The 14,840-nt window shown below is 27.4% G+C and overlaps 1 protein-coding gene across 1 annotated transcript; it reads left to right on the top strand.

Moving 5' to 3' along the window:
• The first annotated feature begins 11,527 nt into the window (after nt 1-11,527).
• On the top strand, nt 11,528-14,344 carry LOC102602326 (indole-3-acetic acid-amido synthetase GH3.6-like). Its single transcript, XM_006360483.2, has 3 exons — nt 11,528-11,861; nt 12,085-12,995; nt 13,403-14,344. The coding sequence occupies exons 1-3, from the start codon at nt 11,542-11,544 to the stop codon at nt 13,990-13,992; spliced, it is 1,821 nt and encodes a 606-aa protein (XP_006360545.1). The 5' UTR covers nt 11,528-11,541; the 3' UTR covers nt 13,993-14,344.
• The last annotated feature ends 496 nt before the right edge of the window (nt 14,345-14,840 follow it).

Raw genomic sequence — 14,840 nt, 5'->3', positions numbered from 1 at the left:
GAGCTTTAGTTATTCATTTTTTAAAATAAAACTTTTATTTTATTTAACTTAAATATTTTTGTTTATGTATTCCCATGATAAGTACCATGTGTATTTAAAAATATAACTTTTTTCTTATTTAGCTTAAAAATAGAACTTCCCTCTTAAGTTTATTAAAGAGAAGAAAATTTATGAGAAATTAAAATAAAATAAACATAAGAATTAGTCAAATAAATTCATAAATAAAAATTATATTTATATAGTATAATTTTTTAATAGAAAAATATGTATAATTATCATAAAAATAAGGAGTAGTAAATATTATTATACATGGTATTTAAAAAAATGTAAATATACATAAATGTAAAAAATGATGTATAAAAAGGATTTAAAGGGACATATTTGTCATTTACCTATTTTATCTCGGGATAAGTTATTCCGGGATTACTATACCACCCATGGGGAGGGATGACTTATCCCGGTACTAATTATTAATCCTGGGATAAGTTATCCCGGACTTGCCAACCAAACAACATAATATATTTTTTATCCCATCACTATTATTTCTAATCCCTCACACCAAACGAGCCCTTAAAGGTTTTAGCACTCTTTGTTAATGTGCATATTTATTGCCACTAAAAACTACTTTTTAGTGTAGTGAATAATGATTTCCGCATATAATTATAGATAAAATTATTTTATAAATCTTGTATTTGTTTGAATTTTTTATTTCAAGATTAATAAACAAGGGATTAGTTATATAACAATTGTTGTACTACTTTGTTCTGTTAATATACTAGGGGTCTTTTGAGTTAATAAATAAATAAATAAATTGTTGTACTACTTTTGTACCACCTTCAATCCTAATTCCTATAATAGTAATCCTGAAATAAGTCCAATAGATACTATTCTCTAAGCTCTTCTCCCAAAGTCCTTTAAAAAAAAAAAGTTAAAATTTAAGATAAAAGTTTAACGCAACTTATCTATTTTAGAACTTAACACATACTATGTTTTATAATATTATATACCCATATCCCTTTACCAAAAAAATAAATATATATATACTCATATCCCATTTTTAGTCCAATAAACCAAACAACAAATTCAATATAATCCCATAAAGTAAGATCCAGAAGGATAGAATATATTCTGATCTTAATATACGTACATTTTATATTACAATTTAGTTATTATAATCTAAATATAACTTGTTACACCGATCATACAATCCCTTGGTCAAAATCATTATTGACAACATAACAAGTTCAAACTTACTTCTACTATTAATATAGATGTAGAAAATAACTAACAAAAGTTATAGTAGAATGATAAGTACTCCTTCAATTCATCATTAATCAGTTCCTTGGTATAGGGTTGCTTTTGTGATAGAGCGCAGCCAGTGGAAAATACCTAACCTTGTATAGAAACGCTACATGGGCATTGCTTGTTGCTATTTTTATCCACATTTTTCTCAATTGAAGGAGCAAAAACACTTTATTGTTCTTACAATTGTGTGATGCATGGCTTCATTCATGCACAATGCAAATGACTGTCAACTCAAAAAATCATTGTCATGACTCATGAAAATATAAAGCTATAAAACAGAATATATAACAGGTCATATATGCAAAAAGATGAGAAAATGGTCTCTTCTCATGAGTTTTGACGTTTGAGGGTACGTAAGTTTAAAATAATCCCTCACCTATGGATTTAAGGAGACGTTTTTTTGTGTGAAGTATAAAATATAATAATCTCATGATAAAATGTAAGGTTATTTTATCATGTGTTTGGTTGGAGGTATTAGGTAATCATGAGACTATTTATTCCATTGATTTTTATCCCCCACACTAAAGCGATCCCTTAGGAGTCATTTGGTTTAAATTCAAGATGATGAAATAAGTTATCTCATATACATGGTGAGATAACTTATCGTGGAATAGTTAATCTCTGGATAACTTACTCCCAAATAAACCTACAGTTTTGGTTTTCTTATAAGTTTATTAAAAGTCGTGATTTTCATCTCAATTAAATATTTATCAAACTCTGTCGATTAGATTCAGGGCCGTCTTAACCCCTAGGCCACTAAAACCATCGCTTGGGCCCCCATATTTTTTGTGGCCCCCATTTTAAAAAAACAATTACTTATATATATTTATTTTTTTAAAATATAAATTATATGTACTATAAGTGCTATGATTTCTACTAAAGAAATTGCATATGACATGAATACAAATATAATTTTCGTAAGAAACAATTTGATGAAAATATGGATAACGAAATCACTAAGTCCCTCGAAGAATCTTTAGAGTTGATTACATTATATATGTAGAGTAGATTAAAACTATTTTTTCACTTTAAAATAGATTTGAACCAATTGAAGCATATAAAAATATTTTTGATTTCTTATTTAGTGGTAAAATATTGAGATTACTAGATGATGAATTTTTTTAAAAAATATTGTTTTAACCTTGAACTTTCTTTAACACATACTAGTTATTCTGAATTGATGGTTTAGATTCATTTTTTGAAGTAAAAGTGTTAAAGATAAACAATACAAGTAGAAGATAATGATGTAATGAATTTACTCAATCAAATAAAAGATTTGATTCTTTTCCAAATACACATATTGTGTTAACAATTCATAACCATTGCCTCAACCAAATTTTTCTCCGTTCGAAATTAAAATTGATTAAATCTTCTTTAAGATCAACAATGTCTCAAGATAGATTGAATGAATTAGCTATATTATCATTTGAAAAGGAATTATTAAAATAAATTGATTATAAAACAATACTTAATAACTTTGCATCTGAAATAGCTAGAAAAGTATATTTTAAATAAAAGTACATATGATGGAAAAAAAATTTAGGGCCCCTCTCTTAAATTTCGCTTTAGGCCCCCAATGTTGTTGAGTCGGCCCTGATTAGATTTAACTAGAATTATGAGGAAAAAAAAAAGAAATTACCGGAAACTCACATTCTAGAGGTAGGATTACAAATTTTGTGAACTTCTACTATTTTTTTTATTTATTTGTAGAGTCCGATACAACTTTTTGAAGGGTAATTTGTGCCCTAACCCAAAAAATTGTTAACTTTTGATGGACTAAAAGGACCAAAATTATTAAATGCATACTTTGAGAAATAATTTTGAATCTATTTTTTTTTCATAAATATAAGGGACCATTTTTATCATTTTCTCCAAAAAGACAGATGGAATAGTAATACGCATTTTTCAATGAAAACAAGACTGTCGGATACACTGTATAGGTTGTGGGATTTGTTGGTCTTTATAAACAGTCTCTGATTTGATATAGTGACCAACACTGTTCACAAATGGGAGAATTTATGACCAACGAAAAAGACTTTTTATTTTATTTCATAAAGATCAGTGATGGAGTCTGAATTTTCAGTACGGAGTGTAAAATATAGAAGGTAAGCACATGAGATGATTAAAATGGAATTCAATATCTATTGTATATATGTAAAAATAAATTAATTATATAAAAACAATGTAATTTTCCATCAAAGAATATTCGAATGAGCTTTTGCTACCTCTGCTTCTCGACAAGATGTTGATAATGGACAAATAAAGAAGTATTAATATCCAGAATAATGGGAATTGAATGTAGCAAATACATACTTCATTTGCTCTTATATTAGATGGACACTTTTTAATTTACACGATTATTAAAAATCATTAATAAATTGGTTATTTTAGTATTTTGCCATTTGTTTATATATATATATATATATATATATATATATTTTATTATTTTATTATTTTTTATTTTATTTTTAAAATAAAATAAAATAGCTGAGTTTATAGATCCTTTATTCAATATATCAAATAAGTGTGTACTAAAAAGACCAAGCCAAAATTAGCTTAGCATAAAAACAAACTCAAAAATTCATATTAATTAGCCTCTTGAAACATGAAATTCTTGAATCTTCAAAATTTGTTTCATTTTCCAAAGGTGATATTAGTTGTGGAATAAAATGAGAAAAGTTTAATTAATTTGATCCTGATTTAGTAAGTAATCAAGTAATATAAATTTAATTAAATATTTTTAGCAAGATGTTAAAATGAGAAAAGTTTAATTAATTTGATCCTGATTTAGTAAGTAATCAAGTAATATAAATTTAATTAAATATTTTTAGCAAGATGTTCATCTAATATGGGACAAAGGAAATAGTTAACAAAACATCAAGATCGATAAATGTACAAACAATTAGTAAAAGGTATTTAACGATGAATTACCTAGAAATTACGAAATATTATATACTCCCTCTGTCCCAATTTATGTAGCACTTTTCATTTTTTGAGAGTCAAACAATTTAAGTTTGACTGATAATTTGCGCATGAAATCTTTAAATTTTTTAAATGAAATTTATATATTTGTAAACTACGTAAAAAGTATTATAAGTCACAATAATTAATAATTCAAAAATGTTTAAAAAATCTATAAAAAAACTTACGATTAAAAATATACTTATTTGAATTTCAAAATCTGAAAAGTGTTACGTAAAATTGGACGGAGGAAGTAGCTAATATGAGTATATATATAGCACTACTAGTAGTAGGATTAACAGCGATCCCAAGGAATTGTAGAATGTGTATTACTACAATTATATTCCAAAAAGTGCATCAATTTCAAGGTTTGACAAAGAATAAACTTTATGAAGAAAAAGAACATGCTTTTCCATGCTTTTATGGTGATTTAATTAATTTAATTTATGTATCACTAATCTCTCCTTCAAAAAAGGGTGAAAACACGTATATTAAGAAGTTTGTTACTCTCTAATCTCCACTACTCTTAATTATATACATTTTCCTAAACACTACAAATCTTTCCTGGATCACATACATCTCCATGCACATACCTCTATGTTTATTTTTTATTTTTATTTTTCAAGATATATAAAACAAATTAGTATATTATAGTGAACAACGTTTAAGGGAAATCAAAAAGTAATAATTAATTAATTACCGGAAGACACTAAACTTAATTATCTCGATCGGATATGGCCTGATGGTCATGACTCATAACTATAAGTTTGAGATTTTACGTATAATTTAGGCATTTAATAATAGAGAAAATTAGAAAAAAATGTTCACTAGATTAAAATTCTTTTACCTAAAATAACTTAATTAATATTAATTAGACAAAATGATCTTTCGACTCATTTTGTTTCCGCCAAAGTGCACCTTGCCTACTTAGTTTAATATGGAAAAACTATCTAGTCATACAAACATTTCTACCATTTTTCTTAATTCGTTTGAAAAAAATATATTATCTTATTAATTAATAATTTCATATCAAATTTTAAGTAAAATACACCTAAATACATGTATTTTTGCTATCAGACACACTTTGAAATACATATTTATATCAGGAGAGACAAGCGAGAGAGGAGATCAAAGCGAATGAAATATGAGGGAGGCGAGTGAAATAATTTATGTATTTGGAAATTGGGATACTAAAATACATTTCAGAATTTTCTGAAAGTCAAATGCAAAGAGAGAGACAGGTGAATGATATAGGAGAGAATCGACATGGATACAGTGTACCTGGAATAAATTACATATAATTTTTACCCCATGTATCCAAGATAGATATATATATTTAGACGCACTATTAAAAAGTTTTTAATGCATTATTGAACAGTAGAATACTCTAAAGCACGTTCCTTTTTATAAGCAAAAATTAAATGGTTGAGTTGATCTGTGGAAAAGCACAAGTGGACAAATGGTATAGCGACACGTGTATAAACCGAAACATCATACGGAGGAGACAGCTGCCGGAGACACCGGAAGTAAACCCATGTGTGAACACTACCATTCTCCTTTTGACTTCTCGTCTCATCTCATCCACACCATTTTCTTTTTCCTTTTTAAAATTAATTTTACTTGTTTTGAGAATTTTTTTTTTTTTAAAAAATATTGATCATCACAGGAAAAAATGTTCGTTCCATTTAATACGAAATTTACAATAATATGTTATCTGTTTAATTTTATTTGTCTAATTTAACCTTTTCACGTCTCTTAAGAATAATAATTTAAGTGAATAGTTTACCAATTACTCTCTCTATTCCTAATTACTTGACCACTTTTGAATTAACAGACCTATTAAGAAAACAATTAGTGACATACTGAGTTTATCATTTTACCCCTATTAATTATGAAGTGAGTGAATTAAAAATTTAAGATTTTCAAGAAATTCTATTTTTTCCAAAGTAACTAATTAAGGATACAATAGGTAAAAAAAAAAATGTTCTTTCTTGATTAGTCAAAATGAAAAAGTAATTAGGGACAACTAAAAAATAAAAGTGGACAAGTAATTAGGGACATGGAGTACTACACTACTCGTATTAATCAGGAATAGTCTTACTTCTTGATTTATTTTTTTGGGGGAATAAGTAATTAATGTTGAGAATAAAATAGAAAAAAGATAATTGTTGTTTCCTGATATGTTAAAAATGAAAATCTATTTTTTAAGATAATGAATAAATAAATAAATAATGTATACATATTTTATAAAATGTAATCGCACTGTAATATGGCTACTCGTGGCTAATATGTCGCTATATAGCATGTATATATACAGTATTATTATCTATTTTTTTAAAGAAAATATTTTGTTACAAAATAAAATTAACAACAGCTTATTGTTTACTTTTTTTTTAGGCAATTATTAAATGTTTGGATTTTAAAATCTAATACCTCCTTTTTTTCTTTTTCTTTTTTTTCTCATTGTTAGTTTTGTAGGAGTCATGTCCCTGAATTCTCCAACATTATACTAATCAAGAACCAATAACCAGTCCTAAGTTTACGTGACCAAAATTCAGAATTTCTGGCAAACCAAATGTACTTTTTTAATTGTTCCTTCACATTTGTTTATTTTTCTTTTTCTTTGGAAACAGAAGGATTTTATTTACTTAATTAGAAAGTTTATTCATACAAAATGGAACCAGTCTAAATGATGTAGTTCCAGTTACATCTCTTTTGAGAGCTTTTGATACAATAGTCGTTCCATTACTAGAAATAAAAAAAAATTCACTATGAATTAATGATAATGTTATGTTATAAAATATGACTTTTTTCTATTCATTTTTATCGCACCAGCTCAATGAAAAAACTCATGATGAGAAACAAATTCTTATTGAAATACCAAAAAAGTTTTCAATTTTTTCCTTATGAAAACACTATTATATTTTCTTTTCTCATATTCAAGTAAAATAGTGATTCTTTGGTAGTGTCCCTTCGGAGACATTTGATAAATTTGGAACGATACAAAGAAGATTAACATGACTCTTCCAAAAAAATAACAATCATAAATCGAGAAAAAGGTTCAATTTTTTATTTTTATTTAAAAAAATGTCCTTAGGCAAAACAAAATTATTATTAATAATTAATAAATAAAAAGAAAGACAATAAAGAAGGGCAGTTTACTAACTTTAATTACTAATGATGCATTAGTCCATTAGACAAAGTGGTTAACACCTAATTATGCCGTCATTTTGACTTGCCTCAGTTATATCTTTCCCTTACGTTATGCTAACTCAAGTTTTAGAATTACAAATTCTTCTTTAAATTATGGTGGTCAAATTCCTCAATTTTATATGCAAAATTCTAAGGGATAATTACAATATCAAATACTTCGGCGAACTAATTTACAAAATATATAGATTGTGAATATTTATATTAAATATAATATCCATATCTATCCACAACATATACACTGATAATATATATAATGTATATTTCAATCATACTGATAAATTAATTGATTAAACTATACATATCTATAATTTACCAAAGTCTAACCATAATGTCCTAACTTGTTGATAATTTGGATTATAACTAATCCTCAATTTTGGTGTGTATTTTCAATAACGTGAGCATAAAAACTAAGACCCTTAAAGGGAAAGTATTACATATACAATATTCTTGTTCCAAAATTTGAAGAGTACTGTAACTAACTCAATTATTATTTTTTCAATTGAAACAGCTAGAAATAACACACCTTTATGTAGAGAATAATATTATAATTAAATATAGAAAGATGATGACCAATCAACAAAAATAATTAAACATTTAAAATGACTTTTGACATAGATAGCTTGTAATTGTGTCCTTCCTTTCAAACATAAAAATTATGTGTATCTCTAGGTTACTTGCCTATGCAAGTTAGTAGAATTAATTATTAATGGCTTTGTGTAACAAAAGAAACAACAAATAGCGAAAGACAGAATATCTCGATAGCCATCACTTGATAAGTAAATTTACGAATATGTAAATTAAGGTATATAATTGAATATTCAAACATATAATAAAATATTTTTATTAGATATTTTTAGTTCAAATATTGATTTTTTTTGTGCATGTTATGAAATGTTTCTTAAATAGATAAGTTAACTACTTAACCTATGCTATTTTTGTTAATTACATGCCCTAGCCTCGAAACGCAGAAAATATTGAGGTTTGTGTTTCAATGATGTGCATAATAAAAAATGTGACATATTTTATGTAGTTACAACTTATCGACATAACAGACATTTGAGAAATTACACTACTTAAAAAAAAATTGAAAGTATTTAATATATAGAAATATTTTATCATATATAGTAGTACTATCAATTGAAATAAATCTTAATTCGAATGTCTAAATTAAATTAATGACAAATTTAAATGGTTGTGATAGTGTAAAGGGCACATTAATTCTTTTTCTTTAGCTTTTGAATTATCATTTCCTTGGATAGATTGCAATGTCAACCCTAGCTTAAATAAAGCAACCTCAAGTGCAAGCTTTGAAAACAATGCTTACCTTCTCAAATTTCAAGGTGAGTGTTTAATTAGTACTCATTATTATTAAAAGATTAAAATAAAAGATTAGAAAATCTTCTTTTTTTTATTTGCAATCTTTGTTAAGAATAGTATGTTTCTCAGCTGAGATATTTAAGTGTACGAAAACAAGAGTACAAAATGTATAAATTAATTAATTATAATAATTGCATCTTGCTTCTTCCAAAATATCTGCCTAAAGTTATGTGGTTAGTACGTCTATCGTACCATTATCACATTATGATTGTACATAAAGTTGTATGAAAAGGGAAAAGTAAGTAGGTAAATATTTAGTGCTATGAGGAAAAAATAAAAGTTCTGATGTGGATTTAAAATTTGATAAAAGTCAGGTTAATCAATCCAATTTTTTTTTAAATATAGTGTGATATTATTTGTTTTGAGTGAAATTTACATCGTTTTTTAAAAAAAAATCTCACATCATTAAGAGAATCTATATACATATATGTAGTTTTTCTAACCTTTTTAGCAATTGATACTTTGTTCACTTGCCCAACAATCTCTCCTTTGAACTAAATTTTTCGTGGCTCATTATCACGAACTACTATGTCAATTTTTGAGATTCACTGTGTGCTATATCTATATCATCTAAGCATTTATGGCAACTGCTTGCAACTAGCCTCTTTTGTATGTGCATCTCTAAGCTTGTAAAGGAAAGTAAACCGAGCTTCACACCATCATCTACACTTCATCATACTCGTTTCGTTGAACTTGGGACTTTGATATTGATTAAATCAACTTAAAGATACTTTTAACTTAGTGTGATATTGTTCGTTTGTATTATGTGCGCATGATTTTTTTATAAAAAAAACTACCCCATTAAGAGATAATATATTTTATATATAGTTTTTCGATCTTTTTAATTATATATATTATCAATATTAAATTTTATTTACGCATCCAACAAATTTATCAATAAGAAAATTGTCTAATGATTAAGAGATCACAATTCGACATGATATTTTATTTAAAATCAATGAATTTATTGTATTAAAATTTACTTGAGTATTTCCCCCCCTGATTTCCTCCGCATTAACTATGTGAAATGATAAAAATACAATATTTTAAGTGGATTATATTTTAAGTTGCAAAAAATCTTGGAAGATTTGTTACGAAGGGTGTCGGCGGAGAAGATATATTACTCTTCAAACTAAAGCAATTTTTTTGTTTCTTTTTTTTTTCTCCGTTTACTTTATATATAGAGTATAATATAAAGAAATTAACCACTAGAAAATGAACAAAAACATTCAAACTTTTCTATAACAATATCTTTTATTTGAAAATTATTTAATTACTCTAATAAAATATTTAGAAAAAAGCCTAAAATATCTTTAAATTATGAAATTCGGTATAATATTACCCTTTATTTACCTTTTAGGTAAAAAATACCCCAACATTAACTTTCAGGCAAAAGAAATCCCTTATTTCTAACAGCCAACACTAGTAAGATATTTCTGAATCAAAAAGTTAATGTCAAAGATATTTTTGGCCTGAAAGGTAAAAGAAGAACAAAATATATTATGCCAAATCTTATAGTTTAGGAGCATTTTTAATCCTTCTCTGTTCCAATTCATATGATTTACATTTTTTATTAGTCAATTTAAAAAAGAATGATACATTTATATATTTAGCCACAAGACCAAAATTTCAAAAAAAAACTCTGCAAAAAATAAAACTAACTTATATAGATTGAAATAACAAAATATTATATAATAAGATGTTAAAATTATGTTATAACGAGATCTGACCGTATAATTTATAGAAGAGGCTTGAAGATGCAGCAATATAATGCATGGGTTGCCGGTAATAGAAGTAGCATCCGTGGTACATGCAGCCATGTAACCAGTCATTAAACTTTACTTGGAATTCCCCCCTCCATTCATCTTCTCCTTTTGTTTTCCTAAACTCCTCCTATCTTTTGTCTTCATGCACCAAAATATATTTTACCACAAATATTTACCACTCTCATGTAAATTTTTAAGTGAGTTTTTGTTTAGTGAAAATATGAAATTAGCTATGGAGTGAAGCGTATTAATGGATGGGGAAGAAAATAATTAATATGGAATATTATTTATGAGCTTGTTTGCTCTGGTTCTACTAGAAAAATCATTTTTCTCATTATAAGCATTTTTCTTTTTATAGAAAATATACTTTGATTTTTTGACTAATCAATATCAAAACGCTGAAAAGTTAAAAAAACAAATTATCTATACCAAAAACACATACTAAATTAAGAAGTAAATGACAATTTTAATCCATCCCTTTCAATTTTATTTGGTATAGTTTGATCGAAAAATTTAAGAGATAAAATAGTTAAATTTATCATGTAAAATTTGTTTTAGATGCATGTGTAGCTATAGATCACCTTATAAAAGATAAAGCGAAAATTAAAGACACATTGTTTCGAGAAATTGGAAGTAAGGAGCTTTACCCAACTTTTGTTTTGTCAAGTTAGAAAAGTCAAAAATTCATAAACAAATATTTGCACATACATTTACCATTTTACCCCTAGACTTTGTTTTAACTGTTTCATTGAATTCTTTGTTTCCAATAGGGGGTTCACACACCCCCACTTTTCCTCTATATATATTTCTGTCATTTCTCTTTCTTCAACAGAACTTCCAATCATAATTCCACAATTTTTTCTCCATTTCTCTCTCTAATATTTTTCTTCTTTTTAATATTTTTTTTTAAAAAAAAAACATGCCAGAGGCTCCTTCAATAGATGATGGAAATTTTGATGAAAATAATAAAAAACTTCTTCAATTCTTTGAAGACATCACTAGTAATGCTAATGATGTTCAAAAAAATGTTCTTAATGAGATACTTTCTCGTAATTCTGGTGTTGAGTACTTACAAAGGCATGGCCTTATTATAAATGACAACAATGATGACTATGAAAATTTCAAAAAAATCATGCCTATTGTTACTTATGAAGATCTCAAACCCGATATTGATCGTATCGCGGATGGTGATCGTTCATCCATCCTTTGTTCTCAACCAATTTCCGAGTTCCTAACAAGGTTAGTATATATGTACTCCATCAAATATTACTTTTGTTTTTCGTTTTATGAGTTCAATTGAATCAATTGCTTTGAACTCAGTTACTGGAAATTCTAGATTCGTCTCTATATTAAGTGTTACAAGTTGATAGTGGATATAAAGAAAGTTATCTTTTTCTATGCAATAATTGTTTTTGGGCATATCTGTATTTATTTATGTACTTGTTTTTTTTTTAATCTATAGTTCTGGCACGTCTGGGGGAGAGAGGAAATTGATGCCAACAATTGAAGAAGAGCTAGGAAGAAGGTCATTATTGTACAGCCTTTTAATGCCAGTAATGAATAAATTTGTGCCAGATTTACAAAAAGGCAAAGGAATGTACTTTTTATTTATAAAATCAGAAGCAAAAACTCCAGGTGGTTTATTAGCTCGTCCAGTTTTAACAAGTTACTATAAAAGTTCATATTTCAAAAAAAGACCATATGATCCCTACACAAATTACACAAGCCCAAATGAAACAATTCTTTGTTTAGATTCATACCAAAGTATGTATTCCCAAATGCTTTGTGGTCTTTGTCAAAACACTCAAGTTTTACGAGTTGGTGCGGTTTTCGCTTCAGGTTTTATTCGTGCTATTCATTTCCTTGAAAAGCACTGGCCTATACTTTGTCGGGATATAAAAACTGGAACGTTGAATCCACAAATAAATGACCCTATGGTACGCGAATCCGTGATGAAAATACTCAAACCGGATCCGGACCTTGCTGAATTTATTGAAATGGAATGTAGTAAAGAGTCATGGAAAGGGATTATTCCAAGATTATGGCCTAATACAAAATACGTCGATGTAATTGTTACTGGGACTATGTCACAATATATTCCAACTCTTAAATACTATGGTAATGATCTACCACTTGTTTGTACCATGTACGCTTCTTCTGAGTGTTACTTTGGTATAAATCTTGATCCTCTTTGTAAACCTAGTGAAGTTGCTTATACTCTCATACCTACCATGGGATTTTTCGAGTTCTTGCCCGTTGCTCGTGATGATCAAGGGCCAGAAAAATCTAACAAGTATGACAAAGATAATTTGGTTGATCTTGTTGATGTCAAACTTGGACATGAGTACGAGCTCGTGGTCACCACTTATGCAGGTACATTAAACTTACTCTCTATTCAGTAATTTGATCATCGTACTCTGAATCGTGTTACATAAAATAAAGCCAAGGGAGTAAAAGTCAAGTTGTGACAGTATACTACTTCCTCTGTCTCAATTTATGTGACTTACTTATCTTTTTAGTAAGTCTCCAAAAGATTGATATATTTCTATATTAAGTAACAATTTAGTTATAAAGTGTCTCTTTTATTGAAATAATTTACAGCCACACAAATTTCTATCATTCATTTTGGACCATAAATTTTAAAAGTTTGTCTTTCTTTCTTAAATTCCGTACTTAAAATGGGACGAAGGGAGTAGCAATTATAACCAAATTTACTGTTTTCGTACTTATCTTAGCGAGTAAACATATGTTATACACTGATTATACGTTTTTTTTTCCAGGATTGTATCGTTATCGTGTTGGTGACATACTTAAAGTTGCTGGATTTAAAAACAAGGCTCCTCAATTTCATTTTGTGTGTAGAAAGAATGTTGCATTAAGCATTGATTCAGACAAAACGGATGAAGTTGAGCTACACGACGCCGTTTTAAAAGCATCGACTCATCTTGTACCATTTGAAACATCATTAACAGAATATACAAGTTATGCAGACACATCGACAAATCCAGGACACTACGTTTTGTACTGGGAAATCAACAATGATGAATCCGATGAAACATTAATCCCGACATCAGTGTTTGAAGATTGTTGTCTAACGATTGAAGAATCGTTAAACAGTGTCTATCGACAGTGTCGCGTTTCGGATAAATCGATTGGTCCCCTTGAAATTAAGGTAGTTGAGAATGGCACATTTGATAAGCTTATGGATTATGCTATTAGCAATGGTGCTTCCATTAATCAGTACAAAGCTCCACGGTGTGTTAACTATGCTCCAATTATTGAGTTATTGAATTCGAGAGTTGTTTCGAGTTATTTTAGCCCGAAATGTCCTAAATGGGTTCCAGGTCAGAAGCAATGGTTATCAAGCTAAGAGAATTCATCATATACGAGAATCTGGTTGAATTGTTATGACGAATTCAGAGGTTCAATTTCTACTGGATATATGTAAGTCAATAGGACCCTCCAATAATGCACAGGATTAAACTTAATTAGAAGTACTGTTTTTTTTCTTTTTTAATTTTATTGTATGTGTGTTTTTCATGTATGCACAGGATTAAACTTAATTAGAAGTACTGTTTTTTTTTCTTTTTTAATTTTATTGTATGTGTGTTTTTCATGTACATAATTTAAGTTATGTTTTATTTTTCCGTTTACTTGGTAGCACTAAATTCCAACAATAAGCAACATGGGGATTGGATTTATTGGAATTCCCATCCAATTACAAAAATGTCTCACTTTAACTTGCTAATTATTATTTCTGTCGGTACATATAATATATTATATGATATTTTTATTTATTTTTATATTTAATTTAAACTAGAGAAATTTATACATAATTAAGAAGATTATTTGATCCACCTAAATTTACCTGTTTTTAGATAAGTGATGAATTTTTACATCATCAAGAAATTAATCATATTAAATAAGTAGTATACCCCTTTCGTTCCTTTTTAGTTGTCATGTTGAATTTTTCGAAAGTCAATTTGACTAATTTTCAAATTTAAATTAAATTACATTAATTTGATATTTTAAACTAGAAATTTAGATATTTAAAAACTATACAATGTGTACTACAAATTGTAACGTTTTGCATATCAATATGATGAAAAAATACATCATAAAATATTAGTTATTTGACTCTAAAAAAGAAAATCATAATAACTAAAAAGGAACGGAGGAAGTAATATTTAATTAAAAAAGAATAATGTAGTCTAAATA

Source organism: Solanum tuberosum, unplaced genomic scaffold (genome assembly GCF_000226075.1).
Source record: "Solanum tuberosum cultivar DM 1-3 516 R44 unplaced genomic scaffold, SolTub_3.0 scf00313, whole genome shotgun sequence".
In the NCBI taxonomy this organism is placed as follows: domain Eukaryota; kingdom Viridiplantae; phylum Streptophyta; class Magnoliopsida; order Solanales; family Solanaceae; genus Solanum; species Solanum tuberosum.
Note: the sequence above shows the minus strand (reverse complement) of the source record. Positions and strands in the feature narration are given on the sequence as shown.

Bases quoted from the DNA above. Each gene is read 5' to 3' on its own strand.
- LOC102602326 (XM_006360483.2), top strand. From the start codon at position 11,542: ATGCCAGAGGCTCCTTCAATAGATGATGGAAATTTTGATGAAAATAAT. The intron at 11,862-12,084 runs GTTAGTATATAT...TTTAATCTATAG, and splicing joins ATTTCCGAGTTCCTAACAAG to TTCTGGCACGTCTGGGGGAG. The intron at 12,996-13,402 runs GTACATTAAACT...TTTTTTTTCCAG, and splicing joins CGTGGTCACCACTTATGCAG to GATTGTATCGTTATCGTGTT.